The sequence below is a fragment of the Electrophorus electricus genome, chromosome 17 (assembly GCF_041902795.1).
Source record: "Electrophorus electricus isolate QZ-2024a chromosome 17, ASM4190279v1, whole genome shotgun sequence".
Lineage (NCBI taxonomy): Eukaryota > Metazoa > Chordata > Actinopteri > Gymnotiformes > Gymnotidae > Electrophorus > Electrophorus electricus.
Window position 1 is genome coordinate 18,377,428 of NC_137513.1, and position 27,789 is coordinate 18,405,216.

At 39.7% G+C, this 27,789-nt stretch overlaps 1 protein-coding gene across 4 annotated transcripts in view; it reads right to left on the reverse strand.

Annotated features, from left to right (window-relative positions):
• The window catches only part of gab2 (GRB2-associated binding protein 2), a 35,885-nt gene extending 8,118 nt beyond the window's left edge, over positions 1 to 27,767 (reverse strand). For all 4 annotated transcript variants that reach the window (XR_014117907.1, XR_014117906.1, XR_014117905.1 and 1 more), the window contains exons 1-3: positions 27,391 to 27,767; positions 9,946 to 10,246; positions 1,408 to 1,654 (exon numbers count right to left, since the gene is read on the reverse strand). Coding sequence is in view for 1 of the 4 variants with exons in the window: in XM_081700157.1 (XP_081556283.1) it covers positions 1,408 to 1,654; positions 9,946 to 10,246; positions 27,391 to 27,462 (620 nt within the window). In the remaining 3 variants the exon portion in view is untranslated. The remainder of the gene's footprint in view (positions 1 to 1,407; positions 1,655 to 9,945; positions 10,247 to 27,390) is intronic.
• Between the last annotated feature and the right edge of the window lie 22 nt (positions 27,768 to 27,789).

Here is a 27,789-nt window from a genome sequence, read left to right on the forward strand (position 1 = left end):
AAATAAACAACTACAGAGCCAATATAGATCTCATAGACCTGCTACCTTGTATAGACCCAATATAGACCTAGTGTATACCTGGTGTATACCTGATATAAACCTAATATAGACCTTTCCCAAAAGACTAGCTGACTGATTAAGAGTGGTTTGATATTTTTTAACTTAAGTGTCATAAACTTCAGGTCATTGACATAATACAAGTTGAATCTTAATGAATTTGGTTCACAGCAACAAATACATTTTTGAAGAATTGCTATCCATTAGAAACAGAGACGCAAGTGTCCGCGTCTCAGGATCTGAAGACAAAAAGGCCCACCATAGGGCTCATCTTCCTGTGTGTTCATGGACAATGGCTTTATATTTTCCCCTCATATGCTGTGTAACTTTAGAATCACAAAGTAAAAATTTAATGACTGAAAATTTTACGACTAAAATGACTGATATTAATTGACAGAAAATTTAACTTATTCAGATAAAAAGATTTTTCAAACACAATTGCTAATTTGCATATCTTTTCTTCACGATTTTTGCTTTGTAAAACACAGCATCCTGACAGGTGTTTGGGAGAATTTTGAAGACATGAAATACAAATGCTCTGTAAGTACAGAAAACACTTTTCCATTTTCTAAAGAAGCACATTTCAGTGTATTAATGTCCCTTTTCAGTTTAACAATTGTTTATAAATAACTGACAAAGAGCCTATGTTGGCCCATGTTGGACTATTGCAGAGTTCACACTACACGATTTCGGTCCTGATTTTCCGCTTGCTGAAGATTTTGGAGGTTGCCAAGAAAAGCTCCAGATCTGGGGCAAATCGGCATTCGCTTGGTGCTAGAAAATTTACCCTCAATCACTACGTGTGAATTGTTCAAAGACACGATCCAAGAAGCTAGCCAATCACTCGAAAGATATTTAGCACGCTAAATATCTGGACCTGTCAGCAAGATCAAGTCCATCTTGTACTGTGTAATGATATTACTTTACAGAGAAAACAACAATCTCTGGCATGGTATTGCATCTTTCTTCTCTTCATTTCTTGTGTGTTTTCGTAAAAAATTAATTAATTAATTAAATAAAAAACTGTTTGAAGGACGGACAGACTCACCAGCAGGTGAAAAATCTTGTAGTGTCTCATGTAGTGTGAAAACAACAACTTTAAGATTCCCAATTTACAAGATAGTGTAGTGTGAACAGTACAGCAATCTGAAAACTAAAAGCTGTGTAGTATGTCTGCCATTTTCTTCTGGAAAAATACCATGAAAGTGATGCAAACATTTTGGCTTTACTGTTAGCGTGTTTGGATCTACTGTTAGCGTGTTGTTGTGTGGACTACATGAGGGTGTTTCAAGATCACAGGAAGTCCCCCCCCCCCCCCCCGGAGTTGTCACCAAATGTCACGACTCTTACCGAGTGCTCTCGCTCTTCCGGCTCATGCACTGGTGAAGAAGGAGGTAGTCCTGTGGGGCACTGTTGGAGAGATTGCCATGGGAAAGGTTGCCATGGGAGTGGCGTACAGGCATGTCGAAGGTGAACAGCATTGGTTGGCTGGAGTGAGAGGGCACAGTAGACTTGCGTTCACCAGCCAGTGGAACTAGAGAGCTGCTAAGGTCACCAGCCATGGCACGGGATATGTGGGTAGTGGTTGGCCTCTCATCTACAATATAGAACAAGAAAACATGGAAGACCTAGAGACAAAATACAAAACATTTAAGAAATGCATACAAGTCCGTCTCTGGGTAGACAACAAAAGAAGAAACTTTATGCCCTTTTGGCTCCAACCAAAGGTCATTTTCCACACTTCCTCACTACTGTGTTAAAAATGAGTACAAACTTGTACAGCCTCTGTGTCAAGTTGCCCACCTCCTGCGTTTCTTGGTCTTAGGCAGAGTTGTGTGAACTCAATGGCCATTGCTTTGGATTGCTTTGTGGTGAGATCTCTGCCGAGTAGAGGCAAATCTCAGGCCTCAGAACCCAAAATAGACAAGGCATTGAGCCAAAAACCGAAGAGTGCTTATGACCTTATGACCTTTTTTTCCCACCACCCATCATGCTCAGAACACTCAGTAAGCTTGGCAGAAAGTGAGAGTGAGGCAGCAAGAGAGAGCGGGAGAGACAGTGAGAGAGAGAAAGGATGGAGTCATAGGTTTACTCTTCCTCTACAGCTCCAACAGTGAGAGGTGGAGGAGTGCTAGAGCTCCATCACTGAGAGGTGGCATGTTGCTGAGTTACCAACATTACTGAGTCATTACTGAGAATTTCAGTATAACCTTGGGTCTTCTAATAAGTCAAACTAAAGACTATACAAATAATAATAAAAAAAAAGACATTTTTAAAAATGTCTATTTATTGATTATGTTTTATGGAGTCAGGGCCACTTAGCCTGAGCAGTCAACATTACCAATAAATCATCAGGGAGTTGGGGTGAATGAGGTCATATGCATTGGGCACAGAGAGAGACAAAGAGAGAGAGAGAGACAAACAGAATGCTTCACTGAACCCTACCACAGTGTTAATCTGCTTACTGTGATCATTTTATTAGTTATTTTATATTACTGATGCTTCCATACTCGTTATGTGTTTGTTATTTATTTTCATTATACTCATGACTTTTTTTGATATTTTGTTCTCATCAGTTCTACCAACAATGGTCAAGTTTATTGTGACATGGCAGCATTGTTCTTGAGACAATGAATTTAGGTTTTTGAAAAAAATTGAATTTAGCTAGGTAGAGAGAGAGAGAGAGAGAGAGAGAGAGAGAGATGGGGGGGGGGGGGGGAGTTGTTGTTTTTCCATTATTCCTGTGCTCTCAACTGTAAATGCTCCCCACCATCTGAGGTTTCTGAGCCTCTGAAGGGCAGAGGTGGATTGATTAACTGGGGGAGCAAGCTTCTCTTCCACCCACGTGTGCAACATGCCCTTTGGCATTAATCTACATAAAGGTGAAAACACCCAAAATCAACCAAGTGGCAAAGCAGTTGAACAGCTGTGCGTAATTCCATTGGATTAAATAGGGTTATTAGGGTTGTCTTTCTCAACCTCAAATGGAAGACAACCTGCCATGACAGAGATGAGACAACCACACCCAGGGAGAAGCTATGATAACTCATTATTAACACTAATGTGAGTGTGATCAGTCGGTCTATATCTCAACTGCTACTTCAAAAATTATGATGTTGCTAATAATGAATGAAAAATACAGGTTGTCCATTAGAAACATTCAAATGAAGTCCCTAGTAGCTTTCACTGGCTCAGCAATCATATGTAGTACCAAAAGAATGCTTCGACATTATGTAGGAGAAAGTTAGAAGTGTTGCAATAAAAGAATAAAAGACTTTTCTTCATCTCTCATAACATGCCACATGATATCCAAACGAATGAAGCTTGTTAACCCATTAATAGCTACAGGCGTTTGATCAACACTGTAACAGCTGCAGGTGTTACTCTACTGGGTCTCAGGAGCCCAACATTAGCAGCCCCAGTGTGATGGGATAAGGCAGTCTTTTATCAAGACCTAATTTCCTCAGTACACTGTGAATGTCATCCAAGGACAAAGAATAATATGATTTATATCTAATACAAAAATAGGACTACAGAATGACCTAATGATGAAATCTTATGATGTATGAAAAAGTAAAACGAAGTACTACAGATACCACAGATTCTTTGTACTCAGGAGCTGTATCACTTGATATCAGGTTCTGATGATCATTTTCCTTACAGCACATTTCATTTTTGAGCAAACATTATAGAAACACTCTAAAAGAGGATGAACCTGCTTTCATCACTTCTGTGGCTAGTTTTATGACTGGTTGGTTAAACAATTTCCCAAAAACAGCTGCAGAAAAGAGAGAGAGTACTCATGGAAGCTGTGAGGGACTGACATCAGCTACTACCCATCCCTTAGCAGACAGCGGGCAGGGAACACAGACGGCTTCTGTCTCCTGGGTCCCGTGTTCTCACAGTCTTCTTCATCACAACGATAATGGGCTGTTCCTAATGGAAAGGCATGAGGCATCTGCATTCCTAGAGCTGGAAGAACACCATTTGAATATACCCTAGAACTGGGAGACTCCATTTGCCTTAATAAGGGTGACGTCAGCAGATAACACCATCTGAGGTCATTCCAAGGCAACACTAAAGGCTGGACAGAGGATAGCAATAGTAGTGGTGGTGTAAAACCAGGATGATAAAATTATCAATCCCTAAAACACACAACTGACTGATATTTTTTTTTTTGTAAACACTTAAACATGTGTGAAGTCTTCCCTAGTTTTATGGATTAGTGAAACAAGCCAAGATTATTACAGATTTCTGTTGGCATACAGAACTAAGGGACATTTGCATGAACTTTGTTAAACATTGATATTTGTGTGAACTTTGTTGAATATTGAGATTTGTGTGAACTTTGATAAACGCCATTACGTCGGGATGGTCAATGATGCTAGCTCTAGATACAAGTAATTAGCAGAGTGACACAGCAAGATGAGGGCTATGTCCCAGGAGAAGCCTTCTCATCACATGACCCACAACCTCCTCCTATCCACAACCCCCTCTTCCAGTCTGAACCATGTGAGCCCCACTGCACCCCTCCTCCACACACAGCAACATCAGTTAGTCTCATAGGCTTGCAATGATCAGTCTGTGAAAAAGCCCTTCGTTGTCAGCACCAATGAATCACCCTGATTCTGCTGATTTCATTTGTTCATAAACAAAAGCCACACAACAGTTACTATTGCTAACCTATGGCCAGCTTCCCAAAGATGCTGCCAAAAGCAGACAGTGGTGCAGAGCAAACAGAAGATCATCCAGAACTGTAGTGAAAACAAGGGGAAAACTGGAGCAAGCCTAGTTCCCTGTGGAGGACTAAAGGGTTGCATTTCATTATCTCAGTGGAAAAAGTGAGAGTAATACCTGGAATACAGCATATCGGCTCCTTCAGATAAGGGTGTGGAAGAGAGAAATATATGCTGAGGCACTATATTACAGTGGCTAACAGAAATGGTGGAAAGTCTGAGGTCATAGTCCTGCAGAGAACAATCAAACTAGAAAGAATGTGATGGTGTGTACAAATCAGATCACTCTGGGGCCTCACACATGACTAGATCCAGTAAAGATGAGTGGAGAAATTGACATAAGAAATACTTCACTCAAGGGACTTGCATAAAAATAAAATAACATTAATTGAAAAAATTACCTAATGCAAGAAATAGACTAGTCCAGACTAGTTATTTGACTGATGTGCAAATGTTCCCCCCGAAAAAAGAAAAGGTAGACTATGTTTTGATAGTCTGAAGACATTTTGGGATTGAATATATAAACTTGATCTATCAGTGCTGAGATTGTCCTGTTTGACAGTGAAATATGACATTTTGTGTGTGTAACCGATGGAGTGCAGTTGAGGATGGGGGAGGACCATGCTCCTTCCTAGCACATCTACAATTATGACATATGGCAAATGTTTATTTATCTTGCCCTTGACCTCTCCAGATTTAATAATGTATCCTTGCTTTGGCACATTTCAAATGATTTCATATTAAGCCACGTCCACTTTTTTAGTGATGGTAGGCTACAGAACTCGAGTTACACGGCAGGAACCTTGATTTTAGTAATGGCATCTTGCAGCTGAAGACTTTTAATGAGGTTGAATGCATGACACTATATCATGACACTTTTCCTCTTGGGCATTGGGCATGATGGTGCAGGCCTTAACAGATGGTGGGAACAACTCAAGAGATGTTTGTTGCCCTGGCTTTTTCGACTTCTGCATCCATTGATCTGGTTATAGTGATACATAGTCATTCATTAGTCCCTCCGTAACACAAAAGCTCCTCTTCTGAACTGTACACAGCATTTTTATAAATTACATTTTCTAAGGATTCAGGGAGGGTACAGTCATATAAGGCCTTTTTGCTGTGTTAAATGTGCTCATTAACCATTCTCATAGATGTATGCTTACACAAACAGCTGTTCGTGACTTTTTCTATGCAATCCGATGTAACACAGATAAATAAAGAAATACAAGAAATTCAAGAGAAGAATGCAAAAATATGTTCTTGCATGCTAGTTTGTGTTTGTATTTTATAGCCCTGATGGTTAAACAAGTTTTCCACTGAATAATTTCTGGATAATATATTTTCCCACAAACAAAACATCATCATAGTTTGGATGCTAAAGTAAGGAATACTACAGTTTTCCATGTCCAGTTTCACTCAGTATCTCCACAGCTATGATAGAACAATTACCAAAACATCTCATGGCTACAATGGTACAATCATCAGAAAAATGTAGAGCATGTGCAATGTAATTTTCACTTGCAAAATTAATGTAAAAATGACTCCTATACTAATGCCACAGTGATGCGGAACAGCTGATAGTTGAATGGCAACAGTGAGCTGACCACATTAACATGGCTTAATGAAATTTAAAGAATGTGAAGGGACTTTGCCTGCTTATGTGTGAGAGTTTTAGGAGTGGGTACAGTGGGATCTGTCCACTCTGCCCTTTCATAACCTTGATCTATAATGCAATCTCCCCACCCACCCTCCCCATACCCAACCCCTGTACCCCACACGCCCCATACCCAACCCCTGTACCCCACACGCCCCATACCCAACCACTGTACCCCACACGCCCCATACCCAACCACTGTACCCCACACGCCCCATACCCAACCCCTGTACCCCAGCCTCCCCATACCCAACCACTGTACCCCACCCACAAAGTGCTGAAGTGGACATATATTTATACCTTTTGCTGTGAATCACTGACTACCACAAGAAGTGCTCTCTATCTGAATTATCTGCATTCCAAAAAAGAGAAACTAATTTCATCCATTAGTTCCACCAATGCTCGAATCTCCCAGAGCTGTGCAGTTGGGCAGGTTAAAGGTTTTCAGATTTTTGTGGCAGTATGTAATTGCTGGAGCCACACCAAACTCCCTCAGAGCAGCACACTTGAGCTGTTTGCTGTTGCCATTTCCAACAGATGTTTGCCTACACACATGTCCAGGCACAATATTTTTTGTTGTCTGGATAGCTGCATATCTTCAAACAACACAATATAGTAACAACACACTTAAGTTTTCATTCGTAATAAAACTCAGTCAGATGAAGTAAAACGGTGCCTTTTCATGTCTGGAATGAATCCTGAGGTAAGACTCAACACAATCAATCAATCAATCAATCAACTCATTCTCCATGTGTTACATTGTGTGTTTTTGCGTAACACACAAACACAAATACACTCCCAAATGGGCATAAACAATCTTTCCCTCTACAAATTCACATCTGACAGAAATCCACTAAATTTCCAATAAATATAGCTGTGCATGAGTGACTATTCATACAGTCCCTCAGGGTGAGCTGGTCTGTCCCATTTTTCATGGTGTAGCTGACAACCTGATACCAGAAGAAAGAAACTCAAAAGGCAACCACAACACTCTCGGGGTAGCTCGGATCTCTGCAGATCCACACTGCACAGATCTTTACTGTGAAGAACTCTATGGTTCTATATTAGATGGTGTTATCTAATGTGAAGAATTATAGGGTTAGGGTTATACTGTCTATACTGGGCAGATCTATACTGTGTGCGTGTATTCGTGTGTGTGTGTGTGTGTGTGTGTGTGTGTGTGTGTGAGAAAATGACTGTGGTATTGTACTGGACTATATTAGAATTGTTTGTGGTGTGTGTGTGTGTGTGTGTGTGTGTGTGTGTGTGAGAGAGAGAGAGAAGGCAGAAAATGACTGGTATGGTACTGGAATATATTAGCATAGATTGTGTGTCTGTCTGTATACGAATTTCAAAAATCGACTGGGAAGGACAAACTACGGTTAGGATTAGGGTTAGTTTTAGGGTTAGGATTAGGGATTAAAATTAGGATTAGGGTTAGGACTAGTACAATATGTATGTACTATAAAATATAATGCAATGCATAATATAAACAAATCCACAAAACTCTCAAAAAGACCTTGCTGTAAAGTTACTGTAAACAAAGTTAAGCATTTACAGCTGACATTAAAACATCTGTGCAAAGGGTGCATAATCAGTACGCAGCTACACAAACCATATAACACAATGAAGCAATATAAAGACAGTGTGTGTGTGTGTGTGTGTGTGTGTGTGTGTCTGTCTGTGTGTGTGTATGAGAACATCTGGATTTTCTATAGCCTACACATTTTAAATCACACTTTATAAGCTGCCATCAAACATATTTAAAACTGTCCTAAAGTCTGTGAAAAAAAAACCCTCTCAAGACAGAATAAGAACAGAATTGAATAATAGTAAATTATATCTTTGTGATTTCCCTAGACTCAAAAAAGTACAATTTGATGTGTTTATTTTGTACCTCACTTCAATTTCAATACAATAAACACATTGCACTACTAAAGAAAATAACCTGTACTGACAGAATGAAGCCCATTGTCTTGGTAACCCAAACTATTTTTCTTGTAAGTCTGAGGGACAAATGAGTCACCAAACTCCAACACCTGCACGCACACACACGCACACTCTGTCTGAGCATCCCAGGGACAGGAGTCGTGATGGTCTCCCATATAAACACTGCTCATATATAAACACTGCAATTGTGCAAGCCATGATGGGTAGCAAACACTCCCTTTCTTCAACAAAACAAAACAAAGTCGAAAATCAATAAACCTTTCAGACACTGCCTCCGCTTGGCAGGGTTGTTCAGTCCAACTTTCTCAAATAACAGGGATGAGAATCATGGGCAGGGGGCAATAAACTAGGAGATCATGTTTCTCGCAATCTGACTTTTTCATCAGTTCTGGGAGAACATTAGCTTGAGCACATGTTGAAGGAGCTTCCCCTGGTGAACTATGAATATTCCACATCATTTTCTCTCAACCAATCTATAAGATAAAATGGTTGTACACTTTTCTGGGGTAATTTTTTTAAAAATTAGTTTCCTTCCAGCAACCCTGCAGAAAAAAAATTATATATTCTCACTCATAAAGGGTTTAGTTCAGTACAGTCAAAAATCAGTTGACAGTTAGCATGTAAGAGCAGAGAAAACACTCAACTGCATATACGTTACATTCCATAGTTAGTGTGTGTGTGTGTGTGTATATATATATATATATATATATATATATATATATATATATATATATATATATATATATATATATATATATATATATATATATATAAATAATATATTTCATAGTATATAGGTTCTCCTTAATATACATTGTATATTTCATAGTATATACTTATAGGTTCACTTGGACTGCCAAAACAAAAACATTGCTTTACAACAAGGTCCAAACTAACAACTGTTCAGAAATGTCTAGATAGAATGCCACTTTAAGAACACAGACCTATATTTTAAAACTAAAATTACAACCAACACAACACCAAATAATTTAAGGTCTAACGAAAACAAAGATGGTGTCAAGAATGAAGTCCATAAGGTTCCTAAGGAATTACAGGATCTTGGCTATGGGAAATTCTATTATTTCTACAATTCATTTTTCAGGCTTAAGGCTCTAGGCTATGGATTGCATAGTAGCTGAAATCTTCAGTCTACATTTGAACGGCTGTGCTGCTGTCTGTCTGCAGATCAGGTGAGTAGTAATTCACAGTAAAACTGAAAAAGTGATAAAGTGCAACGCCGATTAAAACAGTAATAGCGCATGCATTTTCTCGGCAATTCATGATTTAAGGTGATCACAGATAACGTATAAATATTTAAGTTGATATCAGATACCATATAAACATTAGTTGATATCAGATACCATATAAATATTTAAGTTGATATCAGATACCATATAAATATTTAAGTTGGTATCAGACACCACTTAAATATTTAAGTTCAAATTTGATACCATATAAATATTTGTAACAATTTAACTGTAATACTGGACTAACTCTTTAAGTACCCAGGAGTCTCCCCTTTTGAGCAAAGAGACAAGTCTTCCCTACCGCGGTTGTCCTCAGACTGGTTGAATCCACAGAGCTGGCAGATGGAACAAACCCAGCGGTTCATGTCCTCTTCTGTCTCTGCTACTAGATAGAAGGTTCTTTCAGCTGTTTTGATATCGAACACAAAGCTGTCCTGGAACTCTTTGCGTTTGAATGTGAGGCCAGCGTCCACCTGCTCACAGCAGTGGAGGTCAATGATGCGGATGGGCTTTTTGGCGTGGTCATTCTTGTAGTACTCCAGAACATCTGGGTCTCCACTCATCCGCCCACTGCGCAGGATAAACCAGCGCTTCTTCCAGGCCTGAAGAGCAGAAGAGTCAAAGATCACCAGACAATAAAACATTACACTGGAATAACTCCACGCTTACTGAAACTGTATGATCAGTGGTTAAAAAAGTGAAGGTTGAAAAAAATGAAACATAAAAACATAAAATCATAAACTGTACATATATAAAATATACCATATTAAATTAAAATAAACAAACATGCCTATTAAATGTTTGGTTTTATGTAGTGGTGAAATGATGACTGACAACCATCATAATACCCTGAAACCTAACATTTATAGAGAGTTGTCATTTTATAGAAAATAATAAAAATACAACATTACTATAATTTTATTGAAAATTATACAAAATGCAATAAAACATTTATTTAAAAAAATAATCAATTTCTCAGAACTAAAATTAAAGTAACACCAAAATGATTTGATCTAAATAATTTCATGGGTTTTAAATTTTTTGGTCAGTCGAGCTTTTCACTTTTTAAGGGGGAAAACTGTGAAAAATAATGTGGACTGTTGCTGCTTTTAAGGTAAAAATGGTACAAACAGAACAGCTGTAGATCTCACTGACAGAAACCTAGATTAGCTTCTAAGGAAAGCATGTATGAGTGTGTGTGTTGCACACTACATGCGTTTTATCCAACACAGGTGTTACTCCCCCATAGTACTTCCTGTTCATATATAGCTGAGGAGGAGGTAAACACACATTTCAGTCACTCACTCACTCACGTTTGATGTACTAATCATTTAGATGTACAGATCAGTCTTGCCTAGCCCCAACATTCTGCCTCACACACAAAAGTCAGAATGTTTTCTGCAGTGCAAGGAAGGACAAACAGTTAGCTGGATGATGAGACACTCTGGCCTACTGCCAGCAATCCACTTCCGTCCTCTTTCTTCCCCTCTCCCCTCTCTCTCTCTCTCTCTCCCTCCCTCTCTACACCTCTCTCTCTCTCTCTACCTCTCTCTCTCTCTCTACACCTCTCTCTCTCTCTCTGCCTCTCCCCCTCTCTCTCTCCTCCAATCTCCCAGTTGCTCTCTAACGCTCTTGCTGACACAGGATCCAACACAGACAGACAGACACACACAGACACACACACACACACACGGCCACCTCCGCCACCAAAGCAGGGAATCAAGGACACCACTGGCCCCACCCCCTCTTCCATTAACTCCGCCCCCTCTTCCTCTATTCAGTCCCACTGTAAAACAGGAAGTGGAAAAATGGATCCTGCTGCACATCCTGTGTTCACTGCTCTCACAACACTCATCTAGCCAAAAATATTATCAAATGATTTAGAGCAATGATGGGTTAACAGCCAAAGAAATGAAAGAAAACTGAATGTACTTTAAATTTCCTACATTGGGTGACATTCACATGTGACAGATATTCTGACCACTGATTGTAAAAAAAAATTGTGAGGTTAGATATTTTAGGACTGACACTTAAGTGATTTTACTAGGTATGTAGGAGGCCAGTCAACGAACTGCAAATAGACCCAAACTAAGACAAATCTTCCCATGTCTGCACTGGTAATACTTACTCTGAGTAATTTAGGACTATTGTACCACGTTTGGCATTTATAGTAAGAAAAACAAATTCTCTGAAACAGTTACAGGCTACCGTGTTCATATCCAAAACATGTTCAAGTTCCTCCAGTTACCCTTGCTGCTATTTTGTAGTCATCCCTGCATGATGCTATCAGACCAACTTGAAACATTTTTAAGAGTAACAGACATTTTGTAGTTTATGTGGTTGTTAGGGTTTACCCTAACCCTATCCGAGGCTGCCTGCCCATCTGATGTACCTGATCACTGCTGACAAAACCGCAACACGTCTGGCAGAGCACTAGAGTGTGCAGAGAGTAATTAAACAGTGAAATAAACATGTCTAATCTATATGTGATTTATTACATTAGCTAATTAATATTAACTAGAGAAAGTAAGTTGCTCAAGAAGCATTTGTTATACGTAGTAAATCATTGTGTGTGTTTTTGGGTGAGTAATACATTGTTAAAAACCCTTTCTTGTAAATCTCCTGTCCACTCTAAACCACCACTAGCACTTTAAACTTCTATGCTGTGCCATTCTCACTCTTAAACCAAGACTACCACTTTAGGCTAAAAACACTGACCCGACTATCAGCTGTCAGATGGCATCAGGTCATTCAAAGACAGACATCGCTGACCGACCGTTGCCCGAACTTACTGCGGCGTGTTCTGCACCGTCACCCATACTCACTGCGGCGTGTTCTGCACCACGGGCTCTAGTTGGTCCTCACCAGTGCTGCTTTGTTTGATTGTGCCTGTTGAATTGACACTGGTAGTCGGCAGTGAGGGAGAGTTTTCTGACTAGATAATATAGATAATGTACTCTGGCTTGACCTACTGAGGTAGTGTGCAGGGCTAACATTATATTTTGCTACATGGAAAGTAGTTTTGTTAATAATAATCTTAAACTTTATAAACTTCAAGAAAGTGCTATGCAAAGAAAGTGCTTTACAGAAAATAGAGAATACAAAGAAGGATAATTAAGTTTATTACATCCTGAATTCTATCACCTTTTGTAATTGCCACTTTTTGTATTTGTTACAAAAATACTTTATTAAAATTAAGCTAAATATGATTGATTTGAATACTGACGCTTCCCTAAAGAATGAGACAACAGTAACTCAGTTGTTAAGGTCCTTGACTAGTAATCAGAAGGTTGCCAGTTCAAGCCCCACCAAGGAGCCTCTGTTGGGCCCTTTAACCCTCAGTTGCTCAAGTTGTGTTCAGTCATAATTTTAAGTCGCTTTGGATAAAAGCATCAGCTAAAATGTAACATAATGCAATAAATGTAAAGAATAAAATTAATAAAAAGGTACATTAAAAGAAAGAATAATTCAAAGTAAAATACAATATAAAAGCCACAAGGAAATAAAAGTAAACTGTATCAAGCAAAACAAAGTGCATAGTGAAAACCAATATTTTAAAAACAGACAACATAAAAGACAAGGTAAAAAATAAGAAGGTCTTAACTTTGTTCTTGTATTTAAGCCATCAAGCGCCCTTCGACTGGGTTAGGGTAAGGCTTATCCCAGAGTTTGGGGCCACAACGGCAAAAAACAGCCTCTGTGTTCTTTAGTCACATGGTAGACACCAGCATGTTTTAAACCACTGATCTGAGGGCTCTTGAGGGTGCATGCCTCGTGGTCATACTGCTGAAGTTTAGAGGGACAAGACCATGTAAACACTTAAAAGTAAACAGTGATATTTTAAAGTCAAGCCTAGATGACATAGGCAGCCAGTACAACTCTAAGGATGGATGTAATATGATCTCTCATCTCTGCACATGCTAGAACTCTGGCTGCTGCATTTTGAACCCTCTGTAGACTTGAGGTTGTATTCTTAAGGAGACCTGTGAGCAGTGCATTACAGTAGTCCAGATGTGAAGATACAAATGCCTGTAGTAGTTTTCCACTATCAGTTCCTGTGAGGATACTTCTGACCTTGGCTATTTTACGAAGGTTATAGAACACTGTTCTAGAGACATTGCTAACATGCCATTTAAAGCTTAGGTCATAGTCAAATGCAACACCTAGGTTTTTGGTGTAGTGCTGGTCATTAACTGATAGGGACTCGATATAAGTTACTGCATCAATGCGTTCACGACCATTCCCCATGATGAGAAATTCCATTTTGTCATCACTAAGTTACAGGAAATTATGACCCATCTAATACTTGACATATTTTACACAGTTAAAAATCAGCATATAGAGCATATAGAGATTAAAAGGTTCTTGTCCAAAAATTGAGTCCTGGTTGACACCAGAGGAGAATGCATTTAGTGCTATGTGACATAGTACCCAAGACTGGTCAGATATGAATGGAACCAGTTCAGAGCAATACCAGTTAGGTCAACACAGTCTATTAGAAGGTTTAGCAGTATATAATAAACAAAGTCCATCTTTCCAAAAATCTTTCATAAACATGGATATTAGATCAATCTGCAATTGAGGTTAGCAGTGTCTGATTTATTCTGTATTAGAGGCCTGATAACTACTGTTTTGAGACTCTGTGCGTAGATTCCATGTTTCATACTCCTTGTTTAAGTGACAGATTGACAATATTAATTCAACAGTTCGTTGAAATCTTGTTTGAAGAATTTTGTTGTGATAACATTGACATTTGACAAGGTAGTGAGGCCCAGAGCCCCAGTGAAATGTATTCCAGTAAAATGGAACATTCTTTGGGCTCCCATGTCAGATTGTTGGTGTTCTAGTAAGCAACAGAAACATTTTTCATTTTCTCCCTCCAAAGACTGAAAAGATGTAGCTCAGTTAAAACGTAAATATTCACTGGTAAAAGTTAACAGTGACCAGTTAGCAATATTCTGAGAGAGCTTACTGATCCCAAAATAAAATGACTCTTAACTAACCAAAATGTTTTTACAGCTCACTAGAGTCCCTGACCAATTAAGTTCCATTGATAAAAGTAAGCTCTAAAACAGGTGTGTAAAATTGGACCGGCTAGAGGTGAGGTGTGTGTGGATGACAACTGTTATGTAAATGCTACAGCCATTATACAACAAATGAAATGTAATACTAAGTGAACAAATTATGCAATCAATTAGCTACCATATCGTGGTTTCTATATCTGTATTACTCTGCTGATGTGACCAGGCCTGTGTCCTTGCATTTCATACACACGAATCCTTCCATTTGTTTATTTTGTTGTAGAACAAGTGGTGGTAAATTGTGGGGGATTTAGATAAATTTTGTGAATAGGGAAACCATCATTTAGGCCTGTTGTCACGATAGCCAGCCCCCCCCCCCAACATCTCCATGTGTGTGTGTGTGTGTATGTCTGTTTGTCTGTATTGCCACGCCCTCTCGTGTCGTTCACCTGATCCTTGTTGTGTGTAACTGTCATGCGTGTATATAAGTCCCGTGTCTTATCGTTGAGGTTGTTGGTGTTTGAAACTATAACCTGCGCGTTCCGTCTTATGTGTCGTCATAAACGTCTGTGCCAACGTGCCTCATCCCCGCATCCTTCTTAAAAGTTCTGAACGTCAAACTTGTGTTTTCCAACTCTAATCCTGGAAGTCTCTTGCTATGTACATTTTGATTATTTTGTCCCTGCTCTAAAGACACATGATCCAGATAATCACCTCATTAACATCTCATCAACACCTCATTAATTTCCTGAGCTGAAGTGAGTGTGTGAAAGCAGCTACAGCTCTAAAACATGCAGGACCGGCTGGGAAAGACACACATCATCCCTGAGGAGACTTAACTTTGATACAGACTATACAGTGGTATGAACTTCAAAGTTATTGTCTTTTTGTCCTCAACATTGCCTTTGCCAACTCAAGATGATGTAAAACTGCCACCATACCCTATACAGCACCTATTAAGTGCAGGAGTAGAGTGTGATGAAGATGATGATGATGATTAGTTCATCATCAGTGTCTGACCTCATTAATGCTCTCACAGTCTTCACAGTAATGCTCCAGTGATCTGTGTAAAGTCTTCCTGAAGAGTAGAATCGGTTACTGCAGCACTAGGGATAAACAAAGGAAGCTCACTGGTGAGAAGTGAGGGCACAGAATTCCTCAGCCTAGTGCAGTGGTGCTGATTCTATGGGCCACCCTGAGTTAACGACAGATGGAGGAGTTGTGTGTGTTGCAAAATCCTTAAATAGAGTTTTGTGCAATGTTAATTAAACATTAACAATAAAGTTAAAAAGTTAGATATTAAAGCAGCAAAATAGGAAAGCAGCTAACGGCTAACTACACTGTACATCAGCATTCCGCGGATGTTCACTAACTACACTGTACATCAGAATTCTGTGACTGTTCACTGCCTTTGGAACAAAGCCTTCACTTATACAGTGTTGTACAGTCATCGTAGTCTGCCATCACAAGAAGTTCCCAAATATGAGCACATCGCTGCTTACTATTGAGCTTACACACATTTCATTTTTGTGGTTTTGTTTGCATTTGGAACGAATATGTATTAAATTAACATATCCTGGAATATATTAAATATATCAGAGTATGCTAGCTAGGATACTAGAGTAGAAAAAAACAGCAATGCCAATCGATCAAGGCTACAAAACCTATTGGTGAACATCCCCTGTGACGAGAAATATAGAATGCAGTATATTTGAGAGGGTCGAAGTTAGTTAGTTATAAAAGTCTAACAATCTGGCCACAAGACTCATTATCTTACTGTAAAATGTAACATTACCTTGCTAGTAACTCAAAAATATTCTTGACACATTGATTCTAACTGACAATAACATAACACAAACATAGCAAGGCAAATCAGAACTTCAGAATTTCTTATATTGTACTTTTTCTCTTCTTCAGTGAGCCAAAGCACATTTTCAGTTTTATTCTGATTTGTTATATATATTTTAAATATATATTTATATATTTTTCTCTCTCTCTCTCTCTCTCTCTCTCTCACACACACAGACATGCACACACACAGACACGCACACACACAGACACGCACACACACAGACACGCACACTCAATCTCTAAATATTTTCAGTGTCCCAATCCCACAGATAATCTTACTTTACCACTTGAATATGAAACTTGAATAAACTTGAATATAGATGAAGTACTCCTCCACAGATCAGCACATGAGTGGAAACCTGCAAACTGATGCAAACCCTCAAAATAATGTGCTCACTACAGATACCACCATGTTCTCATTACTGGTCAGAAGCATTACAAATCTCACCAAGACTCTTAACATGCTTAACAGTGAATAAAGTGAGGGCATCTAACATGGCTTCATTTCCATGTTAGACTTCTGAGGTCTACACATGGAAAAGCACAGTCATACTATAGCAATTAGAAGAACATACATTACTACATTCACATAACTATATATTAATTTAATATATTAGTTGTATATTTTAATGTCCCCAGAGGGGTTTTCCTAACCCTCATTATGTTTCATTTCCTATTACTAATGTTATAATATTTGGCTGGAATATTCCTGTTGAGCTATAAACCAACACTGAAATTAGACATAACAGTTTCTCTGTTCAAAACCTTTAAATTCCTTTAAAGCACAAACAATGATGAAGCAAGAAACATAACACTAAAAAGGTAGGAGAGACCAGAGACCAGAACTCTGCATATAGACACGATCACACTCACATCCTCTGTGCAAAAGATCTTCAGTGTGAAAAGTACAAACTTCAGTCTAACACACACATTCTGCACATCAGTCCACACCAAAAATAGCCTACATGTATTGACTCATTATAATACTGAAGTGATATTGAAGGGAAGTAAACATGGATCCTTGGACTATGGATGGTATCACTGCCCCTTGCAGTCCCTACACTGTCACACACATGTTCACAGGTTCCATGTGCCCAATGTTCACAGTTACATCTGAAGTCAGAATACACAGCGTGTCCTCTGGGTCTTCCAGGGTGCAGCCTTTGTTAATGGTGAGTAGAGTTTTACAGAACAGGAAACAGAAAAATCTGTACCTTCACTTGGCATAAATTAGGATGTGACAGCTGGATATTACAGGAATAATGTTAGGATATGTAGTTATAATGCAATTACAGCCTCCATCAGAAATGGAGAACCGCAGTGATGTATTCTATGAACAAGACAAATTAGTTACATTAAACATGATAAGCAGGCAGGCCCTTGGCTCGAAAAGCACTTTTCACACATCATGCACGTGTGTGTGTGAGAACACTGCAGCCACTCTTAATTCAGGTTGTGCTTCTACCCCACTGAAAGCTTTGCACACACACACACGCACACACGCACACACACACACACACACACACACACACACACACACACACACACACACACACACCACACACACACAGCTGAGTAAACATAACTGCAACCTGAGCTTAAGATGGGTGTTCCGACTCCCTCATTTGTCTACCTGTTCTTCTGTTCTCTAACATAACCTGCTGCTGTACAAGTTAGACCTTACTACAGGGTGTTTTATTACCTGCTGTATACGTTAGATCTCACAACTAAGTGTGTGAGAGCTTTTGTTTCGGACAGCACTGAGTAGATGGTTTACTGAATCAAACAACAGACCACAGCCCAGGCAGCTTTGCTCAGGCGTATTGGTTCTGAGCAAGATTTCTTTCATTTTCTCTCTGTCTATCTATAGTGAGAAAGGAGAGAGAGAGAGAGAGAGAAACACACAATTGTTTGTCTACACTAACATAAACTCAAATTTTGCATGATTCCATGTATTACATTATCATTTATTGTCAAACCTAATCCTAAGGATTAAGGGTTAAGGGGCTTTAATGCCACTTTGCTGAAACCTCCAGCTGCCCACAGTGGTTATAGTACAAGACTCTATAATATATTTACTGTTTAGCATCAAAGAAAGGATTCAGCAAAACAAAAATACACTACCCAAGAATCTACACTAGCAAGGAAACTAGATTACTCAAGAAACACTTACAGGAATCCTAAAACTGGCTTATCTAAAAATATCTGCCAAAACAACAGAAGAGCATGCACGTTAGGTTCTTAAAATGGTCAAACGGATGTACTAAGAGTAGAGATTAGATCAAAAAGAAGTAAACTATGAAGTAATTAAAACAATTGCAAAAATACTGTTCTCTTTTTTGATTTCTAAACCCCACTTTAAAAACGAATAAGGACTTTTCATTTTAATTTCAATAAATGCTGTTCTTACATGAAAGGGTCCTATAGGTTAATGATTACTTTGAGTGCGCAGACCACTTGAACTCATTGATTGGAGTTCAAAGAGTGAATGGGGAACTTTACAGAGAAAAATGCCAATTTGTGTTGGAGTTTTTGGCAGACTCCTTAAAAGGGCTCTTAGGGTTATTCTACTCTGTGAGTTAAGGTAAGGAAATCAGTGGAAGAGTGTTAGAGTTATGGTTAATCTACCAGTGTTAAGGTTAGGGTTATTCTACCAGGGTTAGGGTTAAGGTTAGGATTAATCTACCAGGGTTAGGGTTAAACTTATTCTACCAGTGGATGAGGAAGGTTTTAGGTGGGTTCTTTCTCCTATGTTACTAGAGTTAAGATTTTAACTGTTTTTGTCTAGTGAATTTCACTGCACGGAGTATTTTCATCAGTGCCTTTAACAACTGTTAAAGAAGATTTGATCATTAAGCATTCATGAGTGTGACATTTAACATATCTGAAAAACAAGATGTATAAAGTGTTATTTTCCTTTCCCTCTTTCCCTCTCCCTCTGTCTGTCCCATGCAAACACACACCCAAACACACTCCAACATCCAGCAATTCGTGTACTGTCACTTTAAGATTCCACTCTAAGTGGAATGCGTGTGCATGTAAGCTCCACAGGGAGAAAGTTCTGTGCTGTTCGCGACAGAGCCTACTGGACCAGATCTTCGTTGGTCCTCGTTTCTATAAGTAATGTGTCTAAGCGCTTTGGATGGTTCTTGAGTTCATGTATTAACAGTCCTGCAAGATTACGAGAACATGTCCTTTTTGCGTCACGTTGTGAATAAACCAGCAAGTGGAATACTGACAAACGGAGTTCAAGTCTAATTTGCATCTCCTCCATGTGCTTCAGGAGTCTCCCTTCTAGTTCCAAAGCGCTCTGCTAATCCGGGTTGGAGCAGACGTTAAACTGGACTAACGCCAAAGTGTTACAACACACATGAACAGACACACACACACAGCTGGGCAGACCTGTTCCAGACACTATGTCCTGTGCTGGTTTCTACACATAGAGCAGGTGTCATCCATCTATTTTTCCATTGGTGATGTGAGTTTATGTCATCAGGGGTTAAAATAAACTCTATACAGTCCCACAATGAAGTATGATCTAAAGATGGCAAAAAGTTTACATGAAGTCCAGGTTGACAACGTGTGTTTATGTATGGGTGAGAAGTCAGCCCTTTTGATTTATGCTTCATGACACACAAAACATCCGTATGCGCATGTTCTCTCTCTCTCTCACACACACATACACACACACACACACACACTTCCATTGGATTAAAACTATCACTTAGACAAACAGTGGGCTGACAAGTTGGGTTGATCCTTTCTGTTACAGCGCTCATATGTATTTTTTTAATTTTTTTTTTTTTTCTGGCTTGAAAAGTTCCAGAGCCTTTAGCTAGTAATGGCACTCTTCCATTACACATAAACCAGGAAACACATTGAAGAAGAGACAAAACAGAGCAGCACAGGGGACAGAACAGCAGGCCTGCATGCATCACAGTCGCACTCCAGCGCACATTAGAGCACCACAGAGATGCAGTCAGGGGAGAGACTAGAGCCTGACGAAGAATCAGACGCAGAGAGAAGCTGGGTTAAACGTTCCAGATCAGACATCCTGATCAGATCATCATCATTCTCTTGGCTTGATGAACAGTTTGAAATAGTGCAACCAATTGCTTGAGACTGATGTCTGCATAATCCATCAGACTGAGACTGCAGTCCAATCAGACTGAGATTGCAGTTTAATCAGACTAATTCTGCAGACCGTTACTTGGATGTAGGAAAAAGGAGTGTGTGTGTGAATGGCTCTTGCATTCATTCATAAAGCTGCTCATACTACCCTAATGAGCCACAGCAAGGCATTCTGGGTAATCAGAAGTCTTTGTGTTGCTTCCTGTGCGCCCTGCCATCTGTGCTGCCATGGTGTTTTGGTTCTAAAACTGTACCAGTGGGGAACCAGGAGGGATTGTCAGACATTCTGTCTTTATGCATGCCAGCATTTTGATGAAGGGAAGATAGATAGACAGCCGTATGGTCCTATCAGCTGTCTATCTGTCTGAAAGCCTGTCTGATTTTCTGTTTACAAACACACACAAAGAGCATACATATGCATAGTACATACAACAGAGTGACCACAGCGTGAAACCTTAAGGTAAAACAGCAATTTGTATAATGTTAAATCTTCTCTACTGGCTTCCATTCAGCATTTTCAAAGTTAGCATTTGGATGAAGTATTTTTTAAATATTTAAATAAATAAATAGATAGATAAATAAATAAATAAATAAATTCTATTCTACAGACCTTCCTGCCAACTAACCTAGCTATCCAAGGCAGTGCTTTAGGATCACAGTGCTGCATTAACAATTCTAAATAAATGGGAACACTAATGTTAGGATGTAACCCTCACCAATTAGACCAAACTGTGTGATGTAGTGCTGTGTCTCAGGTAAAGTTGCTACAAAATGGTATCAGAACAATTCATGTACCCAGCGGCTTGTGTGTTTAATGTTTTTGAAAATTAGTCCAACGTGAACTTGTCAATATTTAGGGTTTAATAGATTAACAGTTACAAGTCACATGGAGTAGCAGTGTGATATGCCAACTTTACAAAAACACATCACATCTGCTTTAAAAATTCAACAAACTGACTGCAAAAGGATCTGAAAATTGATTGTACAGGATCGTACCGTGTTGTTATTGTACATTTTAAATAAGAAAAAGGTACAGTCACTCTTAAAGTCCAGAATTCATGAAACCAGCACATTCTGTATTCATCCCTGCAGCTGTATGGGCATGTCACCCTGCACCATGGGGTCAAACCCAGACAAACCCAATCAAACCCAATCTGCAACTGATCAGACTCGGCGACTGATCAGCCAGATTAAGCAAGCTGTCTTTATATTAGCCTGATGAGGTCTCTCAGAACCTCAACAAATGTGTTTCTAATTCCTAAACATACAAATGCAGTCCTGAGCAATTACACTTCTGTCTCACATACATATGGAAACTGAAAACTTTCAGGAAACGCATCCTTCACATAGACTGCCCTTAAAACTCAATATTATATCTTAATATTATGGCTAAAAGCATTCCACAGAATTTAGGTCAACATAAAAGGGAAAATCATTACAATGTAAATGAGAATTATTCATAACATTTTGTCAAGTTGACCATAAGAAAGCATGATATTTGTATATGTCTTGGTATTGTCGAGATCCGTTTTCATTTGTTGCTGATAAACCTCTCTTGGTTGTATTATCTACAATAAAATGCAAATAATTCTCTACAGTGTTCACACCCTTTAAAAGCTACTATTGGGCTGCAGTGATTTTATTAGGTGACATTATCACCGGGGATAAGTGTGCACAGAAAGACTGAGCTTGTGTTCTACATGGCTGAGGGCAGGATGGAGGTGGAGCCAACTTTCTCCCATCATGGTGGAACAGCACGGAGCACTTTTAATCAAGTAATGTCCTCCTGATTAACAATCTGTCTACCATATGATCCTAGTGAACTACCCCCCCCCCCTCCCCACGCACGCACACACTCTCTCTCACTCACCTATGGGCTTGTCCAAAAACATGTATGACATCAGATGTAATAGAGGGCTCAGCTCTCAGCTGTCAAAACAGACAGACAAAATCTGACCCCTGTCAACCTCATCAAGTATATTCCAATGCAGGTTTCCTTTACCTTGTGTTCTGGAGAACTAATATTGGATGGCATTTAATAACCTGGCATTTTAAGAGCTAAATCAATTTATTTTTAATTTGAAAGCTTTTCTAAATGTTTTTTAAGACCACATAATACTGCACTCCTAAACATTTTTAGGATGTGCAAAATTGCAAAAAAGTTCCATACTTAGAGAACTGGATTGGGAAGGAGACATACAGAATTTATCCACAAATTTCACCATGAACATTTCAAAGTAACTTGGTTCACACTGGATTATTATAAGACCAACAGCCACAGAAGCCTGTATATCAAATATTATTTTGCTATGTGATTATTCTTTATATGTTATTAATTATTCCACCATGTTGCTGATACACTTTGATGGATTCTACAAGAAGCATAGGGCATCTGAGGTTGTGACCCAGTTTAGATGCGTCATGAACTCAGTATAGTAAAAAAAAATAGCAATCTTCCTCACACAGTTTGTGTTCTGACATTTATAGCAACACAGTTATTTTTCCAAATGTGTTAATCTAATAATGGAATACCAGTTCGAGTTCATAAATAAGTCAGGAGTCTCCAAAACAAAGTTAACCCTACAGCTTAATACAGTGTTGATTTATATGCTAATGTTGTGAAGGCAGAGAGCAGCAACACCTGGGTCTTGAACCCAGAACTGGGTCCTACAGGCAACACATGGGTCCCTGAGCACCACACCAAAGAGCCATCTCCCTGACATGGCAGCCGGAGCACCCGTTTCACCTGCCTGAAGTGATGGTCCCCATCGCAGCATAAATGACCCTGTATCGATACCAACAGAAGTTGGTACCAGCAGAACAGAAGCCAACAGAAGACACTTCAAGCCAGCCACAGCACTGAAGTTTCTGTCCTCATCATCATAATTTAATGATGGGAGTCTAAAAAAAGAGCTCCAGCGTGAGCACAGTCATGAGTGTGGAGCACACTTCCTGCCATCAGAAACACTCTGTTCGAGTCAGGGCTTTAAAATGAGTGAAGTCAGGAGAAAGCAAACTGACCCTATCCAACACTAACCCCAACCCTACTAACCCCCCGCTGAACCCTAACCCTATTAACCCACCCAACCTTAACAACACCCCCCCCCCCACAACCCTAATCTTAACAACCCTAACCTTAACCCTAACACACTAAGGAACCTGCACGTGCTCACTCATTTCCCGCCTACACAGAGCTCAGTTTCCTGTAGATGCCATCCAGAGGAAGTCTGGAGACTGTTTCCACGGCAGCGGTGTCCATCCCCAGGACGCTGAAGGACAGGCTGCGTACTATATAAAGATCAAACATGTCTGCTGTCACATCCTGACAGAGGAGACATCAGGGGTTAGAGGCCCATTTGAGGAAATTTATTTCCTTCTAGCCTAATAAATAAACCGTAATACACCCTTAATAAAAATGTAAGGGGATAAACAGCAGAGCACCCTGTCTTGCTTGTATTTTAAAGTGATTAATGACAGTTATTCATTTGATGGCATATTCTAAATGCCCCCCTCTTAAGCCCCATATTTTGGAGTGGACAAGTTGAGAGAGGGAAGTAAAAAAAAATTAAAAAACAAAACAAAAACAAAACAGAAGATGGAGTGAATTCACCTTTCCATGATATGATCAGTCTGGAATGCTGTGATGGATTACGCAAACCGACATGTTTGTGGAATGATGTCAGAGAGAACAACCAGTAGAGTGGGTGGTACCAGCTAACATTAGTGGTGGTGGATTCTCAGGTTACACACTGTCATGGTGGGTTATTAAAGAAACACATCAAGATGTCTCTTAAAGATTTACCAGAAATAGCAAAATATTAGTTTTCAGTGCTTAAAATGGAAGCGCTTGAACAATTATTTCACAGCACATTTCCAAAGCATTTTTAGCATTCTCATGGTTTATAAAGCATTTGTCAGCGGCTGTGAAAGGAGGGGATTCCTCACTAGACAGGGCGGGGTGTAAAGTGACAATGACATTAAGAAAAGGAAAAGAAGCTGTTAGTGTTGGAAACACCACAATTGTTCCTCTGCTCAGTTTAAAAAAAAAAAAAGCTCAGTTTGTTCATCTCCAGTGTGATAAAGCGTGGCAAAGCTTCACACAACAACCCTCTGAGTGGAAAAAAAGACGGGCCGTGTTCATCAGCTGTGTTAGTGCTGACCACCAGTACAGAAAGGCTGTGTTTATCATGATAAAGAGGATATTTGATAATTATGATATAGGCAACATGGTGGCAGCATTAAACAATCAAATTAGCTTTAGTTTCTTCCTTCCTGTACTTGTTAGATTAGATACAGCATGTGCTTATTTTTTTAAATGACAGCAATGACACATGTGCTTTAAATCAAAGACGTTGTGAGCTGTTAACTGGGAGTTTTAGAGTAAAGAAAAAGACATATTGAATCTGCAGGGTTAGGGTTAGGGACATATACTGGAATTGTAGGGTTAGGGTTAGGTTAAGGGTTAGAGACATAAACTGGAATGGTAGCATGATGTATGCCTTTTATAGGCCTTTAGTAACAGACAATATGTCATGTTCTTTCTAATAAAATCTAGAACGAGTGCTGTTCACAGACATATGAGAAATAACTCCAGAACTGTCACCACAACACCAGGGCACCAGAGAGTGAATTCCTTCCAGAGCACAGGTGAGGGATTCTGCATGATTAATCTAATTCTAACCCTGGGCTAGAAACTCAGTTGAATGAACACACCAAAACACTAGATATGCACAAGAAAGCCAAAACTGAACACACAGCACTCCTCTATCCAGGATAAAATCTTTAAAACTAGATTTTCTAGTGGGAGCCATCGTGCTAAGTGATTTGCTAAACATGCCTTAACTGTTAATTATGTTAATTAACTGTGTTAGCAATATATTCGTTTGCAATATACAGGGTGACATGGACAATATAAGTAAACTACACTGCTCCTCTGAATAACACATATGACTCCATTATTTATCTGCTGCTACAGGGCACTAACTAACTGACAAAGATGTTTGTGCAGAATATTTGCAAGTCATTTGCATGGTATGTCGGAGGTTCAGGTGATACCTTTTGTGATGTGTTTTATTTCACATTTATTTCATAAGAACAGGCATACAAGGCCTGTTTTACTTTTGGTTAAGAAGAGAACACGTTTTAAAAGTGGAGTTCCAGAACTGAACTGTGCTGACCATCAACAACATATAGAAATAGTCAAAGATCATCAGATCAAGGATGTAAGCCTCCCCCACTCAGTGCAATAAAGAGCCAGTAATTATCCCAGCCAGAAGACTAAGACTATAGAAAAGATAAAAATGCTAAAGAGGCTAACAAACAACAAAGTCTGATGGAGCCAATTTAAGTTACTGTTTCCAGTTTAAGTTACGTGAGCATTTGTAGACTTTAAGTGCCATGTTAAAATGACACTGGATGTAAACGAGGCCGTTCCTACTGAATCAGACTAATGGATCTTTTATTTAAACACTGGAATACAGCTGATCAGTTGTAAGTTTATTTCATTTATAAAATTCATTCCATTACCAAATTACAACAACAAAGTGGAGGCTATTTTAGCTCTTATTTTAATGCTGGAACATGGAAGACCCCAGCTGCCAAAAATCTCTCTCCATTTTGGTATCTTAGTACTCTCAGATGACAGTAATCCTGTCTGCTAAATGTCTTCATTGTCCACTTCTAGTTATTTAGCCCATTTAAGTAGAAGGAATTCTGAGATGGGACAGTTGGTCTTCTTGAAACTGTCAAGTTAGGGGTAACACATTTTTCCATGTCCACTCTCAAATACATTTGAAGATGGTCTTGTTTGTTTGTGCCTTCAATCACACTTGGCAGTAGTGGGACTTGAACTGGCAACCTTCTCATTAATAGCCGAGTACCTTAACCACTGAGCCACCACAGCCCCAGTTTGTTTTGGCTGTTTGTTTTGACATGAGCAGTTCCTGAGTAACTACATACACAACAGAGCAGCTTTATATGAAAGACAATGAGGAAGTGACCTAAGATTTGATCTAACCCCTACCCTACTATATTTGAATTTGAAGAAGGGGGGGGGGGTTGTATGTGACATCATCGCAAAGTTAGGTAGGAGGAGGTATTTATGTATTTATAAGGTTGTGCTGCAGGCCTTCCCTGGTTTTGTATAAATCCATTATCTTGTCCAGCAAACCGGAAAGCATTAGTTCTCAGTGTCAGAGAGCAGGATATAAGGCATGTAGGCCCGCACGACGAGCACAAACAGCATTAATAAGAGGCTTTGCTAGATCACACGCGGCGCATTGTGCTCGTTTAACAGAGCAGTTGCACGGACAGCTGTCCTAAACAGAATTACGAGACAGACGGCGGCTGCATGGTACCTTCAAACAATGCCGAGCTCGCGAACAGGCGTTTGCAATTAAATCCACATAACATAGCCATGTGAGTAAAAGTGAGTTGTCTAGTTTTTGTGGCTCGCGTGCATAAATTAGAAAACATCTGTGGTTGTTTCTGGTGTAAGCGAGAGGGTGGAGGCGCCGAGGCGAAAGTGGGGCGCACCTGCTAACGCTATGGCGCGAGCCAAGGGCATCCCCAGCGCCCGGGCGCTTGTGACAGCCGCTTTAGCGCACCAGACCGAACTAAGGGCGGCATCTACACAAGGAATCGTTTGCAAACAGTTGAGAGGAAGCGTCTACGTGTTTTCAAGGTCTTAGTAGCCTAGTTAGGAAATAAAGCAGGAAAGATTACACTGGCTTTCAAAAACTCACATATCTTCTAAGTTTCTTCTCCGGTGGCGACTTTCTTAACCATCCTTGGCAGATAATTTCTCCGCCGCTCATTTCTGCTAAAGCGATGCCAGTCCCTCGTGTCTCGGATGGTCCAGGCGTCGCTAGGCGCTGCTCCGTCCGTGAAGTGCACGCTCTGATGCGCTCCGCTGCCCCATTGAGTGGTGCAGGAGGCGCGTCCGGTGAACGGCAGTCGAACGGGACGCTCGTGGCAAACTCCCTACTTCGGAGGACAGGAGACGGTTGACACGCGATAAGGAGGAGTAACGCTCGCGCTGCACTCGGATGTAGGAAGTACCGTTGGACGTCCGCAGCTTGTTTTCCCAGTTACACGAGTCACACCACGCCCACGAGGACGGGCTGCGCGCGGGATGGACAGGG